General features: G+C 58.6%; 1 protein-coding gene across 3 annotated transcripts in view; it reads left to right on the forward strand.

The window, feature by feature from the left end:
• The window catches only part of SCUBE1 (signal peptide, CUB domain and EGF like domain containing 1), a 138,209-nt gene that overhangs the window by 110,923 nt on the left and 6,762 nt on the right, over nucleotides 1-20,524 (forward strand). For all 3 annotated transcript variants that reach the window (XM_032346018.1, XM_032346019.1, XM_032346020.1), the window contains 11 exons: nucleotides 6,467-6,586; nucleotides 6,868-6,972; nucleotides 7,836-7,949; nucleotides 8,742-8,879; nucleotides 10,074-10,277; nucleotides 13,494-13,655; nucleotides 14,962-15,129; nucleotides 16,720-16,881; nucleotides 18,097-18,294; nucleotides 18,971-19,123; nucleotides 19,477-19,556. In XM_032346018.1, the coding sequence (XP_032201909.1) occupies nucleotides 6,467-6,586; nucleotides 6,868-6,972; nucleotides 7,836-7,949; nucleotides 8,742-8,879; nucleotides 10,074-10,277; nucleotides 13,494-13,655; nucleotides 14,962-15,129; nucleotides 16,720-16,881; nucleotides 18,097-18,294; nucleotides 18,971-19,123; nucleotides 19,477-19,556 (1,604 nt within the window). The remainder of the gene's footprint in view (nucleotides 1-6,466; nucleotides 6,587-6,867; nucleotides 6,973-7,835; nucleotides 7,950-8,741; nucleotides 8,880-10,073; nucleotides 10,278-13,493; nucleotides 13,656-14,961; nucleotides 15,130-16,719; nucleotides 16,882-18,096; nucleotides 18,295-18,970; nucleotides 19,124-19,476; nucleotides 19,557-20,524) is intronic.

Below are 20,524 nucleotides of genomic sequence, written 5' to 3' on the forward strand. Positions count from 1 at the left end.
TGGTCAGAAGAAAATCCAAGGTCTCACTGTTCCCCTGAGCGCTTGCCCTAGGAAGTCCTCCTGGTCCGGGATGTCCCCCACCCCACACCGTCGGCTGTCTTATAGCACCCACAGCAAGGGGCACCTTCCTGATGATCGCTGGAGCTGCCCCGTTCCTGGGGGTGGGACCAACAGCCTCCACAATCTGCTCATACGCGTCCCTTGGAAGGGAATTCTGTCCTCAGATCGTTTGCAAGAAGGCCTTATTCACTGAGAGATTGGGGAAGCCATGCACCTAGAACAGACTAGTAGCCCCCCAGAACTGTCAGCTGTGGTCCCAGGCGACTTTGACGAGCCAGATCCCATATAACATATGGGATCTACCCCAGTGGAGCTGTAGGGATTTTGTCTGTGGTGTCGTTGTGAGAACCAGCCCACCACGCTGCAAGATAGCCGAATCTGCCTCCCCCAGCCCGTGGGCATTGTCCTGCACTCCTGTGTTTGTCCACAGCCGATATCATTGTTAATAAGGTGTGTGTGACGTACTTTATACCGCTGTTCAATATCTGTTTCCCTAGCAGTGCATGGGAGGACTGATTTAAAGAATTCAGATGGTGATTCTCACTAGCAAGGCCCAGATCCAGGCCAGTTATTGGAGAGGGAAGCATAATGGAGCTGATCAGCAGTGCGTGACCTTAAACACGTGAGGTGGGAGAACCAAGAACAGGGGTCTGCCAGGGAGCGCGTGGGAGTCAGTAGTTGCAGACGTCAGGGAGAATTATTCCGTGGCCTTGGGTGAGAGCCGTCCCGGTGTATCATCTTCTGTCCGTCCTGAGAATCTTGGGTAATGGTTGGTTGGGTGCACGGTCCTCTTCCGGGGTTCTGTCGAGGACAGCAGTCAACGGTGTATAAGTCGTGACTTCCTAGTAAGTTCTGAAAAATCCACTTCTGTGTTCCCAAGGGATATGGGTAGAAAGACAGTGGAACTCTGAGTGATCTATGAGTAGCCTTCCCAGTAAAAGGTGCTGCATGTGACTAAGTAAGTTGAGCCATCCCAGATAAGGGATACAAGACCTCGTAGTAGTTTAGCTCCTATACGCGCAGCATTTTTTCCAAGTGACTGCTTCGATTCATCCAGAAAGTAAATGTGCTATTATGAGTGCACAACTTATCACCCATAAAATCCATCTGGAGGGACACCTAGGTGGTTCAGTGGGTGAAGCCTCTGCCTTCATCTCAGGTCATGATCTCAGGATCCTGGGATCGAGCCCGCATCGGGCTCTCTGCTCAGCGGGAAATCGGCTTCCCTCTCTCTCTCTCTGCCTGCCTCTCTGTCTACTTGTGATCTCTGCCTGTCAAATAAATAAATAAAATCTTTAAAAAAAAAAATCCATCTGGAGATACCCGAAGGGTCCCTTAGGGTTTGTTCTGGTCTTTACACGGTACCCAGGGTTCTGCTGACTACAAGCGAGCCTTGAACCGCTCATGTCCTCTGCTGGCCTGGGAGAGTCTCACCCCATCGTCCGACACCAGACGGCTTGTCCCCCACCCCCGGGATGAGTTGTCTAAAGGAAACATTCGCACACGCCCACGTGAAGTGGTCTGGTGGGTCCAGGGGGCCCGTCCTGGCTTCACTGGGATACCATCCTCAGGGGGCTTGTACTGAGACTGCTCCCCTTGGCTCCTCCTCAGAGTAGGAAGGCAAACGCAGGGTGTCTGCGGCGGAATCCTCACGCCTCTCTGTGCTGTCGGAAGTCCTTGCCTAGGGATCACGGTCAGAGCAGCCCACACAGCGTGATGATCCAGGAAACAGGGCCTCTGACTTCCATCCCTTGTGCTGTGGCCTCTGAGCCGCCGTTATGGGCAGTAAACCTCCATTTCCAGACCACCACTAAGTTAAACGCTACAGTGGTCGGTACACAGAGCTACCCTTGATCTTGAGCAACGGAGCGTGCCCTAGAGATGGTCAGAGGTTCAGCCAGTCAGGGGGGCTTGATTCCAGCCTGGACAGCTCTTGTAAATCCAACCGAGTGTTGTCTTGCCTCCTTTTGTTTTTTGTTTTTAGTAGTGGCTTCACTGAGCTGTAATTCACATGCCCTACACCTACCCCCTCATATGCAGTTCGGTGGTGGATCATATACTCCCAGAACTGTGCGACCACAATGAATTTTAGAGCATTTTCGTTACTCCAGGAAGAAACCCTAAGCCCATAGCAGTCACTCCTCATTCTCCCTCTACCCCCAGCCTTAGGCAACCGTCATCTACCTCGTCTCCGTAGATTTCCCTGTTCTGGACACTTGGCGTAAGTGGACTCGTACAACAGGGGGCCTTATTATTCCATTTAGTGTTGTATTTTCAAGGGTCCCTCATGTCAGAGTGCATGTCCCTGCTTCATTCCTCTTGACAGCCAAATGATAGCCCGCTGTCTGCTTACACCACATCTTGGTTGTCTGCTCATCATCGGTTGATGGACACGTGGGTTTCCAGCTTGGGGCACATCATGAAGAATGATGCTATGAACGGTCCCATTAGGTGCCGTTTGCTCGGGTGTGCACCAGGTGCAGTTGCTGGGTCATGCACTTATGCTGGGTTTCACTTTTGAGGAACCGTGCGCTTTTCCAAAGAGCCTGTGCCCTTTGATGTCCCGACAGCCATGTGGGATTTCTCCACGTCCAAGCCCACGCTTGCTGTTTTCTGACTTTCAGATTACGGCCATCGTGGGGGGTATGAAATGGGTTCTCACGGTGGTTTGGGTTTGTATTTCGCTGACGGCCAGTGGTGTTGACTACCTTCCCCTGTGCCTGTTGAGTATTTGTAGATCTTCTTTCAGGAAATATCTATTCAGATCTTTTGCCTGTTTTTTAATTGTGTTACCTGTTTTTATTATTTAGTTATAAAAGTTCTTAAAGTTCTTCATATACTCTAGACACAAGTTTTTTACTGGATATATAATTTGCAGGGGATTTTCCCCATTCTATGAGCTGTCCTTTTCATTTTCTTGATGGTGTCTTTTGAAGCCTAAAGGTTTTTAATCCTCATAAAGTCCAATTTACCAATTTTTTTTGTTTGGCTGCTTGTGGTTTGGGTGTCATTTTTAAGAAACAACTGCCTAGGGGCACCTGGATTGCTCAGTGGGTTAAGCCTCTGCCTTCAGCTCAGGTCATGGTCTCAGGGTCCTGGGATCGAGCCCCACATCAGGCTCTCTGCTTGGCAGGGAGCCTGCTTCCCTTCCTCTCTCTCTGCCTGCCTCTCTACCTACTTGTGATCTCTCTCTGTCAAATAAATAAATAAATTCTTTAAAAAAGAAAGAAAGAAACCACTGCCTAATCCAGGGTCACAAAGATTTACAGCTGTTTTTTTCTGAGAACTTTATAAGAGTTTTAGGTTGGATACTTAGGGAGACTTACACTTTAGCTCTTATACTTTTGATCCGTTGCAAATTAATTTGTATATGGTGTGAGACAGGGGTCCACCTTCATTGTTTTGCCCGTGCCATTTGTTGAAAACACCATTCTTTGTCCCTGTTGAATTATCCTGCCATCCTCTTGAAATCCATCGGCCATAAATATGTGAGTTTATTTCTGGGCTCTCTTTTCCTTTGATCCACTTGTCCTGATGCCCATATCCCGCTGTCTTGATTAACATAGCTTTACAGTGAGTATTTAAGTCACGAAGTGAGAGCCTTCCAGCGTAGTTTTTTGTGCTCAGGATTGATCTGGCTATTTTTGGACTTACTTTGAGTTTCCACATGAATTTTTAAGTCTCTTCATTTTTAAGATATGTGCCATCAATCAATAATTGAGTCAGGGCTTGGTATGGAATGTCCAAAAGATCTGTTTTGGACACGAGCACGTCTGAAGTACAGACACAGAGAGATGAGTTTCTCCATCAGGAAGGGTAGGAGTTGCCCGGCGGTAATATGAGAAGGATAAAGGAACCAGATACCATAATTAGTTCAATGACAAGCAGAAGAAATGCTGGGTGCTCTCAGTTCACAGTGGGGATCATTCTGCACATGGTACCCTCGGATTAAAGGTGATTCTAGGACAAGATCTGAAGATGCTCCAACTACTCTAGCCAAGGCCTTGCCCTGAGGCAAGGGGGGACGAGCCTTGATCATGGATGTTCGCCATGTTGTTGAGCTTGTATCCTGAGAGCATGACCTAACTTTGGCGTATTCATACCAAAAAAAAAAAAAAAGTTATGACAGTCTGGACTCTTCTGGAGCCCTGTTCCATTTGTTCTGCCGATGCTGTGGAAACTTTGCCCAAGGGATCCTGTTTTGAATCATACATGATATGTATATGAAGACTCCTACCCACTAGAAATTGAATCATGTGTAGGAGAATTTTCTGGGACTTCTAGAAATAACCTCACAGGTCTATTTCAGGTGTATTTATTTGGAGTCGTATTTTAGCTGGTAGGTCCATTTGCAGAGGAAACCCTGCCACATGACATGGGTAGGGGCTTTGATCCACGGAAGGGAGGGCTGTCTTCCCATAACAGCTCCCAAGGAGCAGTTACATGTTGGAACTTGGGGAAGAACCAAGGCTTGTCAAGAGTGTCCCCTGCCTCAGTTGTTTTAGTAAGCCAGAGCCAATCAAGGTCATGGTCCCCAGCCTTCTGCCACTCCCTGTCTGCGTTCAGAGCTGCTTCTTCTATCTCCATTCATGTTCTCCCACAACCAGGCACTTTTACTTTAAGGCAAATGATTTTTTTTTTCTTATTGTCTGTCAGTTTGCCTTCCCTCTTGCTTGTTAGGTGACTTTAAACTTTTCTCTGGGCTTTGGTTTTGGGCGGTGATGGGATCAGTGCGTACATACGGTGGGGTCAGAAATGTCGCCTACATGCAGCTCGTCAGCTGGCCTGCTGCTGTTTCCCAGATGCTCGGGACATCCCGGAACCCCAGGGCCAGAGACAAAGGACATCAGTACTCAGCACAGCGATCAGGGTAGAGAGCACATTTGTGTGGGTGCCCCTGCCCCACCCCCGAGTCCCCTGTGTCCCCTCGATGCCATGCAAGCAGAGAAATTACATCACAGCTGAGGGCCACCCAGCCTGGGAAACTCACCACTTCTATAGTGAACACAGCCAGTGGGCTCTTTCTCTAGGAGGAGATGTTCCTCATCCCTCGAAGCTTTTCAAGGCAAACCCAACTCTGAGAAATGGTCTGGGGCCAGAGCTATCAGTGCTTGGTGTCCTTGGGGGGTCCCAGTGAGAGCCCCCAGCAAGAGCCTCCAGGATGCTCAGGGTTGGGCTGGTTTGGCTCCCCCCATGAGTGGCCCCCACTGGCGCCAGAAAGCAGAGCTGCCAGCTCTCACTGCCAATTCCCTTTAGGAATCTGGAGAAAGTTTAGGGAAGGTCCTGGGGGCTTAGGTCTCCCTTGGAAGCTTAGAGATGTTTCTCCTGCTTCTCAACCAGCGGGAACATTGGTTCTTCCCGTGGCCCTTGTGTCTTGCATTATCTGCAGGTGGTTTTACTTGAAACTTCCTGATTCTTTGGGAACAGAGGACTCTCGGCCTTATATCTACTTGGGGGCCAGCTGTTTTATCTGGAGGGCTGTGAATTTGTTTTCGTTTCTAGATTGTTAACTTTCTAAGATTCCTTGAAGATGTCAAGCCACGTGTTGAAAATCACCCTCATTGACAATTTCCCACTTCGCTTTGTTTTTCTGGCTGAGTCCCCTGCTTCAGCCTGCTCCTGAAAGCGACGTGACCATTGACGACAGCCTCCGGGGGATGCTTCCGGCAGCATGCCCTTTGCAGTCAGTTGTCCCTGACCAGCCAGACGGGAGTGAAATCAGTTCTGAGTTCACCGGGGCTATAGACCTGTCAGTCCTCAAAAGAGTCAAAAACACCTGAGAAGGGTGCCTGGGTGGCTCATTCGGTTAAGCGTCTGCCTTCGGCTTAGGTCGTGATCCCAGGGTCCTGGGATCGAGCCCCGAGTCGGGCTCAGCGGGGAGTCTGCATCTCCCTCTGCCTGCCAAATAATAAAATATTTTTATAAGTAAGTAAATAAATAAAAAACACCTATGAAACTCTGAAGAGCTTAGTTTGGGATCTCTCCGGACACCTAATGGGTGTCAGTGACTGCCCCAAGGAGGGGCTCCCAGTGACCCTCACATACTCAGAGCTTGGTCACTGCCAAGAACCCCATGTCATTTCCACCTGCTCCTTTACCCAGAGGGGCATGGCCCTGCTCTGGAGAATCCAGCCCTGCCCTCTGGTCTGGGCCTGTGGCGCGAGCTTGCTCACAGACAGCCTGGGCTGGTCAGAGGGAGGAGGGAACAAGCCAGCTTTCTGGGCCCAGCATCCCCACACATCCAAGTACATGTGGACCCAGCCATCTCCTAGCCCCTTCCCCCCCAGGATCTGGTCACAAGGTAGGGATGTGGCAGGAGTCCCCCATGGTCCACACTCAGGGGCAGGGCTTCTAGAAGCTTCCACCCTGGCCCCCTCCTGCCCTCTCATGTCTTTCCCCTCCTCAGACACAGGCAAATGCCTTTCTCGTGCCAAAGCCTCCCCCTGGCCCCAGCTGTCCTGCAGCAAGGTGGGCGGTGTGGAGAGCTGCTCCCTTTCCTGCCCAGCCCACTCACTCTTCGTGCCAGGTAACCTGAGGCCGACCCCGGGAAGGGATGAGGGAGTGGGGTGCGGGGGGGCCTTCCTTCCCTGGGGTCCACCCCCTGCTCCCTGCCGTTCTCCAGGAAGGAGCCCAACCTAGGAACGAGGCCCCCCGGCCCTGACCACTGAGAGACCCTGGCCCACCGTCCGGTTCCCTGTGGACCCCAGCGGCCCTCTCCACAGTGCGGGGGCCTCGTTCCCTCCCACAGTGACCCCTCTGAGGCTTCCAGGATCTGAGGCCTCCATCTCTCCCCCGGCCTCTCTGCAGACTCGGAGAACAGCTACAGCCTGAGCTGCGGCCTCCCGGGTCTCCAGGGCAAGACGCCGCCAAAGCGCAACGACACCGGCTCCGGCGTGGGGCGCAGCTGCTCAGGTAGCTCCGCTTGTCGGCGCCGCTGGCGCCCACTGCACCCCGGACCTTGCAGCCCACCCCCGAGCGGGATGGTGGGGAGGGACGCTGCCTAGGGAAGCGCTTCCTGGCCTGGGGCCGGCCCGGCATGGCCCGGGGTGCTGGTGAGCTGAGAGCAGGCCCGGGACCCCTGGGCCACACTCCTGGTCTGTGGTGACTCTGACATGCTAGGATTCCTCGGGTCTCTGGCTCCGTTCCAGTGAAGCGAGTCGTCTCCACTGTGACCCTGAGGGCCCAGAAGACCTGTGCCCTTCAGGCCCCAGCAGCCGGGTCCTGGTCCACACAGCGCCAGCTCCCCTGCTTGCGGGCGCGTCTTTGGCAGCTTTGCCTATTCCGGAAGTTGAATTCGATGTCACGGGGGCATCTGTGGGCATGTAATGGGACGTGATGCTGAAATCTGCCATCGTCGGGTGCTTTATCTAGGCAGCTGGGATTTGCTCTTGGAAAGAATCAGCAGTTCGGGGCGTCTGTCCTATTGCAAAGCCCCTTCCCTTCCTTGCTTCCCCCTCTCTTCTGTTCTGCCCCTTTCCTAACAGCAGGAGCCACAGGAACTGTCCAGGGCAGTGGGGGAGGTGTTGGGAGGCCTGCCTTTCCTCCTCCTCAGAAGACCGCCGGCCGGCTGGCCCCCGCTTGAGCGTGGCTTCAGCATCCCTGCTCGTACCTTTTTCAGGCCTGGCAGGGAGAGTAAAGAGGCAGCGGGTTTCCTCCAGCCCCCAGTGACTTGGTCCCACTAGCCGCCCCCTCCTGCTCAGGCACTTCCAACGTCGCCCCCGGCCCTACCCCCTCCCTGCCCACCGGACACCTGGGGGGATTTGGGCTTTCCCCAGGTGCACCTGCCGCCATCAGGCAGAAGGCCCGCTTCAAGATCCGAGACGCCAAGTGCCACCTCCGACCCCACAGCAGGGAGCCAGCAAAGGAGGCCCTGAGGCAGTTGCTGCTGGGTGAGTGGGCTGCCTCGGCGCCAGGCCACACCAAGGGTGGAGGGGTCCCGCGCCTGAAAGCTGGGAGCCCAGGGTCCAGCGGGGCTGGGTTCCAAGGATGGGGACCTCGCTTCGTCCCCACAGTCATGGTCCCTAAGCCCCAGGAGCCAGGCCTGGAGCACTGTAGACAGTGGTGGTGTCCCAGGGCCGCGTTTGAGTGGAAAATCTGGGTCCCGCAGCATTCCTGGGGCCCACGGTCCCTATCTCACCCGGGGTTAGCTGAGCTCCCCGGGGCAGTGTTGGTGTGCAGCCCAGCTGTCCAGAAGGCCTCCCAGGCCTCACGTGGTAGCACATTCTTGAACGAGGGAGGCCTAGAAGGGCGTTCCAGGCTTTCCAGGGGAAAGCTTGGTGAGAAGAGCCCAGGAGAAGAGCGTCCCAGCTGTTTCCATGAAGATTCCTGAACACCTTAGGATTGATTCCTCCCCAAAGCTAACAGAGTGCAGCCCTCAGGCAGACCCAACCTGGGCCCAGCCCCATGGAGCCGAGCTGCACAGCGTCACTGAGCAAGTATGCACGAGTGCCTCCGTGGGGAGCAGTGTGAGGGGCTCAGATGGCTGGTGCAAGGCCTGGCTCAGCCACCAGCCCCTCGCGAGACCTCGAGCCAGCCTGGCCTCTGGCCTTGGTTTCTCCTCTGCACCGCAGACTGTTAGACAACGCAGAAGCCTCGCTGCTGGTGATCTGTGCACAGGGCTCCAGAGGACCCTGCTTCCTGCCCTGTGCCACCTTTGCCATAGTGGTCCCTTCTTTGTCCAGAAAACTGTCACCTGACCTTTGTGACCCTCAAATGTGACTCCTCTAAGAAGAGGCGCCGTGGCAAAAAGTCCCCATCCAAGGAGGTGACCCACATCACAGCGGAGTTCGAGGTGGAGATGAAGACGGAAGAGGCATCAGGTGCGTGAGGCGCTGGACGGCCTCCAGGAGGGCAGGGGCCGGGAGGGCCGGCAGGGTCTGCCCGGTGTGAAGCTGGTGACCACCTGAGCTGCGGCCACTGGAGGCAGAGGCCAGCAGGCAGGGGAGGGAGGCGCCGGGTCACCCAGGATGGAATAGGAATCCCAGGGCAACGAGAGGGACAGGGCTCAGGGGCCCGTGGTGACAGCCACAAGTCCTCTCTCCACCCCGTCACACCCTCACTGGGGCCTGGAAAGGTTCATGCCTATAGAGTTTCTGGAACAACTGAGACAAGGGCCTGTCTTTCCCAGGCTCCAGAAGGGGGCTTGTAATGCTGGCTTGTGTTTCATATCGGTGCGTTCCTCTTGGCTGTAAATGAGAGTTGAGTTGTGACAGAGGAATTGAGATCTGTACACGGACCCGTGCTGTGTGTGCTGAGCCCTGGGCACTGCAGAAAGAGGGAACCAGACTAGGGTCCTCGTGCTGGCAGCACTCCCAGCCACAGGGAGGCAGACTGACACACAAACTACCCAGTGCTAAGGGACACCCTGGGGGCATGAGAGCAAACAGGACATGCAACTGAGCGGTCTCCCCAAGAGAGGGGCCCAGGAAGTCTTCCCAGAAGAGGCACCGTTTGAATCAGGACTTAAAGTTCACCAAGTGGAGGAGGTGGCAGGGAATGGCATTCAGACAGAGGGAATGGAATAGGGAAAGGCATGGAGGTCAGAGGGAATGAGATGTGCACAGGAGGTGGTGAGCCAGACAGAGCGGCTAGAAAGTGGAGTTCGCAGTGGGTGTCAGTGCTGGGGGTGAGGCCTAGCAAGGCGGGCAAGGGCTCCACTACAAGGGGCCTTGGAGTCAAGGCCAGAAAGCTGGGCATTATCCTGGGAGCGGTGAAAGCCTCGAGGGTGTTGGGGGGGCATGGAGGAGCTATGTCCCATGAGCTATGTCCGGGGGAGGTGACGTATTGCCATGGCAGAGCCCCAGTTACTCCTCCGATCTGCGGAGTCCCCTTGAGCAGGTCGCACCTCCCGGGCCCTCAGTCTCCACCTCTGTCGGATGGATGCCACAGTGGTGCCTCGGCCCCCAGCTGCTGCGTGAACCGTGCTGGGAGCAGAGGCCTGGCGGCAGGGCGGGGGAAGGTCAGGGAAGAGGCCGCTCCGCGGTTGCGAGTCACTGTCCCTCCTGCCCCTGCAGACACCTGCGAGGCGGACTGCATGCGGAAGCGAGCCGAGCAGAGCCTGCAGGCCGCCATCAAGACTCTGCGGAAGTCCATCGGCCGGCAGCACTTCTCCGTCCAGGTCGCAGGCACAGAGTACGCGATGGCCCAGTGGCCGGCCAAGGCCCTGGAGGGCCAGGGGGCGTGCGGCACAGGCCAGGTGTTACAGGACGGGAAATGCGGTGCGTCCCTGCCCGTGGCCACTGGGATGCCCACTCGGCAAGCCTTCTCTGCCCTTCCTCCCACGGGGGGCCCGGGGCAACAGACACACTGGGAGGGGACAGCGAGACAAAAGCTTGCCAGACAGAAGCAGTCCCATGCTCATCATGACGCTGTCCTTGGAAGAGCGCTCACCCGGTGCCGTGCCTGGGCAAGGCTCTTGCTGGGCTAACGCTGGCACGCAAAATCCTCGCCACGGTGCTGAGGCCGGGCAGGACACGGAGAGCGTGGGCCAGCTCCGCAGCAGCAGGGGAGCAGAAGGGGCGCGGGGACCAGTCTCTGTGGCTAGAGAGGGCTTCCCAGCAGAGGCAGCGTGCAAGCTGAGGGCAGAGGCTGAGGGCCCCCGGGGTAAGCACAGGCTGCCAGGAAGCAGATGAGGCCGGGCCCACGGCAGGAGCTCAGGCGGGGCACCCAGCCCGTGTCCAGGCCCGGGAGGCCGGGGACTGTTGAGCGGATGGGTCGAGAGATAGCCGCGGTGGCTGCCTACAGGAGAATGGACGGAGCCCTTGCTCTGCTGGGGTTCACGTGTACCAGGGAAGGAAGGCAGCCAGCAGGCAGGCATACCCACACCCACACGCACAGCCACCTCAGGGTCTTACCGCAGGGCCACGGTGCTTCTCTGGTGCGGTGGAAGCCACGGGAAGCTTCCAAGCAGAGGAACATTATCACTCTCTCATCAGGGGGAGGATTCCACGAGCAAGGACCAGGGAAGGGAGTCGGTAGAGCCTCGAACGGGGAGTGGGGGCTGGCAGCAGGACAAGAAGGAACAAGACAGAGACAGCACTTTGGAGGTGTGGCTGGGAGGAAGGAGGCTTCGAGGGCAGCCCCCAAGGGCCACGGGGCAGAAGCGACATCATGCTCTGATCTGGGGAAGCTGGGGAAGGCGCGGCTGGAGGAGACAGAGAGTCTGTGCTCACTAGCTCACGTCCGTGAGTCATCCCTGTGAAGACGTTGAATGGTTAGGATGGCTGGAGCCACAAACCTGGGGCACAAAGCATAGGCTGGCCCAGGAGGTTAATTGGGGAGCTGCTGGAGAAGAGGTGGGATTTAGGGGTGTGGGGGGAAGGAGGGGCTCCGGCTGAAGCAGTGGAGAGAGCGTGGCAGGAGGGCAGGGCCTTTGTGATGTCATTTTTTTTTTTAAGATTTTATCTTTTTATTTATTTGCAAGAGAGAATGCACACCAGGGTAAGGGGCAGAGGGAGAGGGAGCAGCAGACTCCCTGCTGAGCAGGGAGCCCCAAGTGGAGCTCCATCCCAGGAGAGATCAGACCAGAGCCAAAGGCGGACGTGCAACCAACTGAGCCACCCAGGCGCTCTGTTCTGATATTTTTATTTATTTATTTATTTGACAGAGGGAACACAAACAGGGGAGTGGGAGCGGGAGAAGCAGGCTTCCCACCAAGCAGGGAGCCTGATGCGGGGCTTGATCCCAGGACCCCAGGATCATGACCCGAGCTGAAGGCAGATGCCTAATGGCTGAGGCACCCAGGCACCCCCTTCTTCTGTTTTTTTATTTTTAAATCATTTCAAACATTCGGAAATACTGCCAGGCAGAACAAGAAACGTCCATGGTTTCTTCGTCCGGGTTCCCCTGTGTGCTGCCCCAAGCGCGTCCAGCCCACACAGCCCATTCCAGCGTCCCTGTCCCGCACGTTCAGTGTCCTGTCTCTCCGGATTCCTTCAGTGTGGAGCAGCCCTTGGCTCTTTCCCTGCCTCTCCTGTCCTCCCGCCGTAGGATGACCCTCATGAGGCTGCATCCCCCATTTCCATGACCCGCTGGGAGGGAAAACCCCACTCGATGCCTGCTCTTCAGCGCCCCCATCAGGAGGCGCGGGGTACTGACCCAGGCCCCCGCAGGTCCTTCCCCCTCCCTTTTCCTTTTGCCATTGAGGCCGATTTGCTGGGGCTGGAATTCTGAGTCTATGCAAAAAACTGCTCCGCGCCAGACATCCTCGGCCCGGCCGCAGCCATCGCAGTCAGTGACCGCTCCCGCCAAAGCAGCCACGTCTCCAGTGGTTGCCTGACGGCGTCCTCTATTCCGGCTGGCCCTTGTCCGGGTGCATTAGCGTTCCATAAGAAGAGCTTCCCCTCCCCCTCACCCACGGATGTATCTGAGCCCCTACATGTCAGTGTGTGTGTATCAGTGTGGGCTCCGCGACTCCTCTGTGCTTTACGGGGCTGTAATCCAAGCCTAGCGTTACTTAGTTCAGGGCTCAGATCATTCCCCGTGTAGCCAGTCAGGCCGGTTCCCCGCCTCCGTCACTTGCTGACGGTTCTAGGGCACCAAACCCCCACTTCCCCTGCCCCAGCCTTCACAGTCCGTCAGGGACTCCGGGACCCCTAGAGGAGGAAAACATGCGGAAGCCAGCGCTGGGGTCCTCACTGCTAACGCGGCGTCCGTCCTTCCGGCTCTCACGGGACAGAACTAGCGAGTACGGGTGCATATTAAACATGGGCGTGTAAATGGACTTGCACAGGTGTTACGGGTACAGGGTGTGCGTGTGTGTGTTTTATAAAGCCATGCATTCACACCAGTGCCTCCAGTCCAATAGCTCAGGCTTCTTTCTGACCTCCCCTCTTTCCATGTTTCTAAATTTCTTCTCCAGGAAATCTCCGGCTCCCTCCCTCCTTATTTCCTCCTTATTTTCTCGGTCATTCTTCTGAGCGTCGGTTTGCCATATGCAGCTGACCGCACGGCCTCTGGACGACTCTCCACCACCAGGCCTCCCCGCCCCTGCCTCTGTCACTCCCCATGCCCTCTGCACACTGTCCCCATATGGCCACTCCTCCCCATGGGGAAGGGATGGGGAGGGGAGGAGGTCTCGGTTTGGACAAAACGCCCATGGGACGGCCAGGAAACTGTTGGGACACAGGCTGAGGGGTCAGGGCTGGAGGGCAGGACACAGAGCAGAGAGAGACCTCAGGGCTCAGCAGGAGCAGCAAGGACGGGGCCAGAGACCAGGGTCGGGCCTCGGGGCTCTTCACAGACGGCTGCTGCCTTGCTCCTACTCTTAGCTCTTCTGAGACGGCCCTGGGCCCCTCTGGGATCCCTGAGCCAAAGGGACAAGGGATGTGCCCTATCCGGGAGGACAGAGCCTGGGCTCGAGGTACCAGAGACAAAGCGCCCGGCCACTGCTCCCCGCCTCTGCCCCCGGCAATCTCTCCACTTTGCCTCCGCAGTGGCCTGCGCACCTGGCACCTACTTCAGCGGAGAGCCCGGCCAGTGTGTGCCATGTGCACCGGGGTCCTACCAGGACGGGGACGGCCAACTCAGCTGCACGCCATGCCCCAGCAGCGATGGGCTCGGCCTGGCTGGTGCCCGCAACGTATCGGAGTGTGGAGGCGAGTGCGGGTCCCCCCTGGAGGGAGGAGGGGCTGGGGGTTGCGGTAGGGGATCCGGCGACAACTTCTGTCTCTACTGAGCTCCTCAAAGCCAAAGCCCAATCCCTAGTGATATTCCATAATGCTCTCGGCCATGTGCAGAGCCTGGTGTGACTTCCAGGCTGCCACACTCACAGCGGCCACTGGGGCCGCGAAGCATCTGTGCGCCAGCAGGCCCCAGGCTGGGCCTAGTGCACTGGAGAACAGCAGCACGTGGTTTGGAAAGGACGTTACGGTTAATAAACTCCTGGTCATTTATGGGCCCGCACATCGTCTGTAACGAGGCACGTGGTGCGATGCGGTTGACCAGACGTGTTACGTGGTGTGGAGCCCACATCATCCTCGGTGTTCTCCACCTGAAGAACTTTACGGTTCGCCCTGTAGATGGTTTGGGAAGCCCTTTGGCCGTTTACCAAGCACAGCTTGGTTTGCAAAGAACTTTTCCATTTACAGCCTCACTTACCCACATCTGCGGTATGGGCTCACACCCCCACCCAACAGCCTCCCTTCCCCGGCTGTCGTGGGGACCACCCAAGACAATGGACAGGGAAAAGTGTGCCTGCGAGTGTGGGTGGGTGGGACAGTGGGGACCACCAGCCAGCTTTCTCCGGGATACAGAAAGGATTAGAGTCCAGCCCCGAGTCCCTACAGGCTAGCTGGCTGTGCCCTCCGAGACTGTGGTCTCTGCCCTTAGCAGGGCCAGTGACTGAGAGCAGAGAGCGGCCACTGGTAGGAGCAGAGAATTCAGGGTCTGGGTCAAGAGGGCCTCCAGCCCACCCCTTACTCAATGCCAAAGCCCCCTCTGCATCCCAACTTAATGCTGGGTGTGTTGTCCCCTCTCTGTCCCAGCCATGCCGTCAGGGACCTCCCAGACCCCCCCTACACTTCCCTGCCTGGCCCAGCCCTGTAGACTGGAGCGCGGTTCCTCATGTGGAGGGTACAGTGTGGCCCGCCCCCCGGGGCGCAGCTCCTCTGATCTCTCCCCTGTACATGTGGGGTCCGCACGTCCCAGCTGAGCCACAAAGCCACCTGCTCTTGCTAGTGGGAGAGGTGAAGCCAGGCCTGGCCAAGGCTGCACAGTGCCTGAACCACGGGCCGCATCCGGACCAGGCGGGGGACAGCCCAGCTCTTTCCCCCAGGTCCCCCCGCCCCCGGCACCACCCCTAGCCATGGTCCCCTTCCCCAGGGCAGGTGAGGGTTGAGAGCAGGGTCTGGACTGAGGCGCCCGGACCTCCCGCCAGCCTGAGCCATGACCCCTGACTTCCAGGCCAGTGCTCCCCAGGCTTCTTCTCCCCGGATGGCTTCCGGCCCTGCCAGCCCTGCCCGGTGGGCACGTACCAGCCTGAGCCTGGGCGCACGGGCTGCTTCCCCTGCGGAGGGGGGCTGCTCACCAAGCACGAGGGCACGGTCTCCTTCCAAGACTGCGAGGCCAAAGGTGAGTCGCCGGAGCTGTGCAGGGACGTTTTCCCTCAGCACCGCTCACCTCCCACGTGGCCGATATCCAAGGGCTGAGGGGTGGCCCGGGGCTGCCGGCAGTAGACACGGGACCAGCACCATGCCACACCTGGGACAGGGACAGCGGGGACCACACAAGCCCACCGAGGGTCTCAGATGGGGGAGCCAGGCAGGCACAGTGGTTACCGATGGGAGCTTTGAACCTGACTCACAGGAAAGGCTCTTGGTGCGGGGGGGCAGTTTGGGGGATGAAGAAATGCAGGGGCCGTGGGACAAGGCCGGACCATCTCACCTTACCTGGACACCCTCCCTTTAGGCCCGTGGGGGCCCTGCTGTCCAGCCACACGTTCCCCTCCACGGTCACCAAATCCCCCTGATGGCACTGCCTCCCCTTCCACACGCTCCCGCCCTGCCAAGGGCCTTTGGGACAATGCTTCCCACCGCTGACCCTGATATTCTTGGGGACAGACAGACAGAACCCTCCCTTCTAGAAGAGAAAACTCCACCTCTCCTCTAGTTCCTGCCAGGATTTCTGCTCCTTGCTGTGAAACTTGTAGAAGGAGCGCGTGGACTACACCTCCTCTCTCCTCTAGTCAGACTCTCACCCCACCGCCCCCGATCATTGCTCCCATCGAGGCTGGAGTCACGTCCTTCCCAGCCGGCATCTCCCGCAGCCCCGCGGCCTCAGGCTCCGCTCAGCCTCACCCAGCCACCCCTTGGCTGGTAGTGCTGGGGTCCCCGGCCTGGCACGGACTCTAGAGTCTGGGTAGGAAGAGCATCCAGTGACCCCAGCCCCGCGTCCTGAACTCAGTACTACACCCTCCTGCTGGGGGACAGCCCCGGTCATATCCCACATGGCCAGAGCCCCTCATCTTGGCCACACAGTGCCCCCCAACCCAGCTCACACCAGCTCTGTCCTACCAGGGGCCCAGGGAGACCTTGGAACCCCCCGGAGTGCCCTCCATCTGACCTCGCCTCCAGTCTGTCCGCGGCCCCGGCCAGCGGCTCTGAATGATGGCCTCTCGGCACCCTGCTGTTGCCCCCTCAGCCAGGCTACTGCTGCCCGGCGCCCCCACCCCTCACCCTCAAGCTCACTCCCAGAGCAGCAGCCTGGACCATGCGGGGGCTCCAGGTCCCCTTCTCCCTCAGAGCGAAGCCTAGCAGGACCCCGGGACCCAGGAGCTCACGGCCATGGCCTGTGACCTCTGCTCTGGCCCCCCCGCTCCCTCCCCAGATCGCCTCCCAGCTGGCTCCACACGGCTCAAGCCTCTACGCATGGTCCCCCACCCCTTGAGCGGCACACACCCGGCCTTACAACAGCTCATGTCCCATTCTCACCCCGGAACACATGCTCCTCGCGGGCAGACCTCTGTCACGGAGCTCACTGCCCAGCTCCGGGCGGCCCCCAAGCTCCGCACAGCCGTGGACAGGACCGGGCGTGCGTGGTGGGCGGCCACTGGGTGGTAAAGAAGGGCTTTGAACTCGGCACCAAGACAGACCTCAAGGGCAGGAAGGCGCTGGGGAGAATGTCCCCTGCCCTTTCCCACCGGCACCCTCCGCCCGCCCACAGTGCACTGCTCCCCGGGCCACCACTACAACACCACCACCCACCGGTGCATCCGCTGCCCCGTGGGCACCTACCAGCCCGAGTTTGGCCAGAACCACTGCATCACCTGCCCGGGCAACACCAGCACGGACTTCGATGGCTCCACCAACGTCACACACTGCAAAAGTAGGTACAGCTCTCCGTGCGGCCGGAAGGGGGAAAGGGGCGGGACGCAGCGGGGCGGGCTGTTGGGGCCGGGGCAAGCCCTCACCCCACACAGTGCCCACAGGACCCCAGGGACCCCGCCCGGCTCCAGCACACCCGCACGTCCACTCACGGTGACACCCCCCGCCCCGGCGCCTCTGTGCTCGGCGGGTCTGCCCAGGGCTCCGGGTCTGTGGAGGGGAAAGCCGGGCCCGTGGCGGGGGCGCTGCGGTTCAGGGGCTGAGGACCAGGGAAGTAGCTACCCCGGCAGGTCATCTGGGCATAACAGACTTGACTTTAGATATTTTTAATTCATTTTTTGGAGTCCTCTGGGACAGATTTTCTAGTGTTGTGCCCTCGCCCAATCAATTTCTAGCCAGTTACCCCTTTCCCTGTGCTGCCGGTTGTGTCTGCGACAGGCCAAAGGCCCATGACGAGGACTGAACCCTAGACGGGAAGCTGCCCCAGTTCCCCAGGGGGTCCCGCAGGCTCATGGCCTCTGGGGACAGAAGAGCAGGCACAGTGTGGGGCTCCACAGAGGCAGGGTTGAAACGTCCTCCTGAATAAAAGTAGAGAAAGCAAGTAGGGAAGCTTCTGGAAGGTGAGGTAAACATGAAAAGTTTCCCAGGAATTTTGATGTGAGGGTTTCATAAACGAAAAGGCATGAGAAAATTGTGTATATTTAGTGTTCGGTTCAGTTCTCTTTGCAGACCTAAGGTGACTTCTTTTGTAAGGTTGAGGCTGGGAACCTTTAGCTCACAGAGATGCCGCGTTTGGCTGCTTGAGGGTTCCAAAGCTTAGCTCCAAAGGGAAGCATGTCTCTTTGTCCTGACTGTGCTGCCTGCTTGTCCCCGCGCCTTCCCTCTCGGCGGGGAGGGTGACCACCCTGGGCCCCTGGCAGGCACTCAGGAAGCATGGAGGGCAGGGAGGGAGAGAGGAGGTGGGGGTTCGCGAGTCGAGGGGTTCACCGAGCTTTCACACCACCACCTGCAGGAGCAGGGCTGGCAGGGGAGCCGACACCGGGCGGGCCTGTCCCAGGGTGCCCCCCGGGAAGACGACCCCGTGGGATGAGTGGCCCAGGGCCAGGCTAGCTGGTGGGGAGGCCAGTGGAGGCGGCCACGGGGCTGTCGAGGGCCCGCCCTCCCCGTCCCCCGTGCAGCAGGCCTGAGCAGGCCCGTGCGGCCCCGGTGCCCACAGACCAGCACTGTGGCGGCGAGCTCGGCGACTACACAGGCTACATCGAGTCCCCCAACTACCCCGGCGACTACCCGGCCAACGCCGAGTGCGTGTGGCACATCTCGCCGCCCCCCAAGCGCAGGATCCTCATCGTGGTCCCTGAGATCTTCCTGCCTGTGGAGGACGAGTGCGGCGACGTCCTGGTCATGAGGAAGAGCGGTACGCACGGGGGGAGGGGAGCAGCGGAGGGGCCACCCAGGGTCACCCGTTGCGGGGGTGGGGTGGTTCACAGCCACCTCTGACCCACCGTCTGCTCACAGGGCTGAGCTCTAGGAGGTCAGCTTCTCCCGCCTTCAGGACACCTCAGGAAGGCTGCCGGGGAGCAGTGAGGAGGTGGGGCACCCTTTGGCCAGGCCCACACACCCAGGGTCAGCAGGCTCACCCTTATTCATCTGCTCACAGGGAGAGGGGACGTCCCAGCTGGGACCCTCCGCCCCAGCCCTGGCTTGTGCTGGGCGTGGGCGTGAGCCCTGTCTGGGGGAGCAGCCGGCCGGAGAAAGACAATGACAACCCGACAGAGGGGCAGTGACCAGGGGTTCACCAGGGCAGAGCAGGAACATGGTAGTGTGAGGATGGAGCAGTCAGGGAGGCTTCCTGGAGGAGGAGGCACAGAAACCTGCTCTGTAGGATGAGAAGGAACTGGGGTTGAGGGTGGGGACTGGCATTTGAGGCAGAGGTAACATGGGTGGAGCCTAGAGTTGGACTGTTTGGGGGACTGGGCGTGGGAACTGGGTGGCTGACCTGGTGGGGGAAGCACGTGGCCTGCAGAAGGAGGACGAGGGCCGGGACAGGGTTGTGGATCAGCCAACCACTCAGGCCCCTACTCTGTCCCCAGCATCACCCGCGTCTATCACCACCTATGAGACCTGCCAGACCTATGAGAGGCCCATCGCCTTCACCTCCCGCTCCCGGAAGCTCTGGATCCAGTTCAAATCCAATGAAGCCAACAGTGGCAAAGGATTCCAAGTGCCCTATGTCACCTACGACGGTCAGTGTGGCTGCACTGTGTGCCCGGCCCACGCTGGCCCTGCGGACACGGAGACAACAGACACATACGGGGTGGGGGGTGGTGCAGGCGAAGGAGCCATGAATGGTGTCTGTGGCCTTCAGCGTGCTGTACTGCCCAAGCAGGGTTTTGAGGGTTGAATAGAAGTTTCTAGCTAGCCAAGCCTCAAGGAAAACAATTCGGGTGGAGGGTACAGAGGTTCAGAGGCAGAAGTGCCTGTGGCCAAGATCTGAGTCTGAATGTGGAGCAGGGGGAGGCGGAGGCAGAAGGTGAGGGGGAAGCAGGGGGCGTCTGGGGTCTTCACCTTCCTTTCTTCCTCGCCGTGGGTTTCACAGAGGACTACCAGCAACTGATAGAAGATATCGTTCGCGACGGACGGCTCTACGCCTCAGAGAATCACCAAGAAATTTTAAAAGTGAGTGAGCTTCTTTATGGGAAAGGGTCCGTGTGATCCCGGGATGGTGGCCTGTGATGATTCCGGGCCTCTGTCCTTGCAGACCAGGAGGCCCGAGACAAGCTCCCTGGTGGCGTCCAGCCCAGGACCTTCTGACTGGCCTTTGGGCTCCTTGCCAGCTGCCGGCCTCACTTCCCTCATCTGTGAGATGTGGTGGAAGCTTAAAATCGGTAGAATCCGCCCCCACCTTTGGGACTGCCTGTCCCCTCATCTTGCTCGTGACCTTAAGAAGCAGAGCCTCCTTGTCATCGAGGGGCTCTATGTCTGTCATACAGCAGGCTCTGGGGAGCTGACACTCCTAGCCTGGGAGCTGAGGTGGTGGGGCCGGAGCGGGGTTGGGTTCCCTGGCTGTCCCGCCCCAGCTGGGTGGCCCTGGGCAAGCCCTCTGAGAAGCAGAGGCGGCTCACAGAGTGTGGGCTTCCAGCCCCGGGTCTGGCACGGTCCTGCACGCAGTAGGCACTTTGTAAGCAGAGAGGTTCGCCCCGATGCTGCTGCCCCCAGGAGCAGAGCTGGAGCCCATCTGTGCAGGGGGAGCCGGAGGCTCGTGCTGGCCCTCTGCCCACGGCTCCACCCCGCCACCAGGGGCATCTTTGCAGAACTGGAAGTGTTTCCGTCACTCAGGACAAAAACCTTGACGCGCGAGGCCCGGCTAGGCATGGCCCCCACCTGCCTCTGAAGCCATTCTCCGACCTCCACAGTCCCTCCGCTCCCCGGCTGAGGCCTCTCTCCTCCATGAACATCCCCCTGTCCCGCTCTCAGCGTAGGCATCCCTCCTCTGGGCGGGTCACAAACTTAGAGTCCCATGTGGCTCTGGCTCTTGGCACCTGTTCGTCCTGCCATCAGCTGTGGTCTAGGATCATTTGGGCCCCGGCCTCCCTGGAGGCAGAGGAGGCGCTGGAGCTCCTGCCTGACCTGCCATCCCCAGCATG

Source organism: Mustela erminea, chromosome 6 (assembly GCF_009829155.1).
Source record: "Mustela erminea isolate mMusErm1 chromosome 6, mMusErm1.Pri, whole genome shotgun sequence".
In the NCBI taxonomy this organism is placed as follows: Eukaryota; Metazoa; Chordata; class Mammalia; order Carnivora; family Mustelidae; genus Mustela; species Mustela erminea.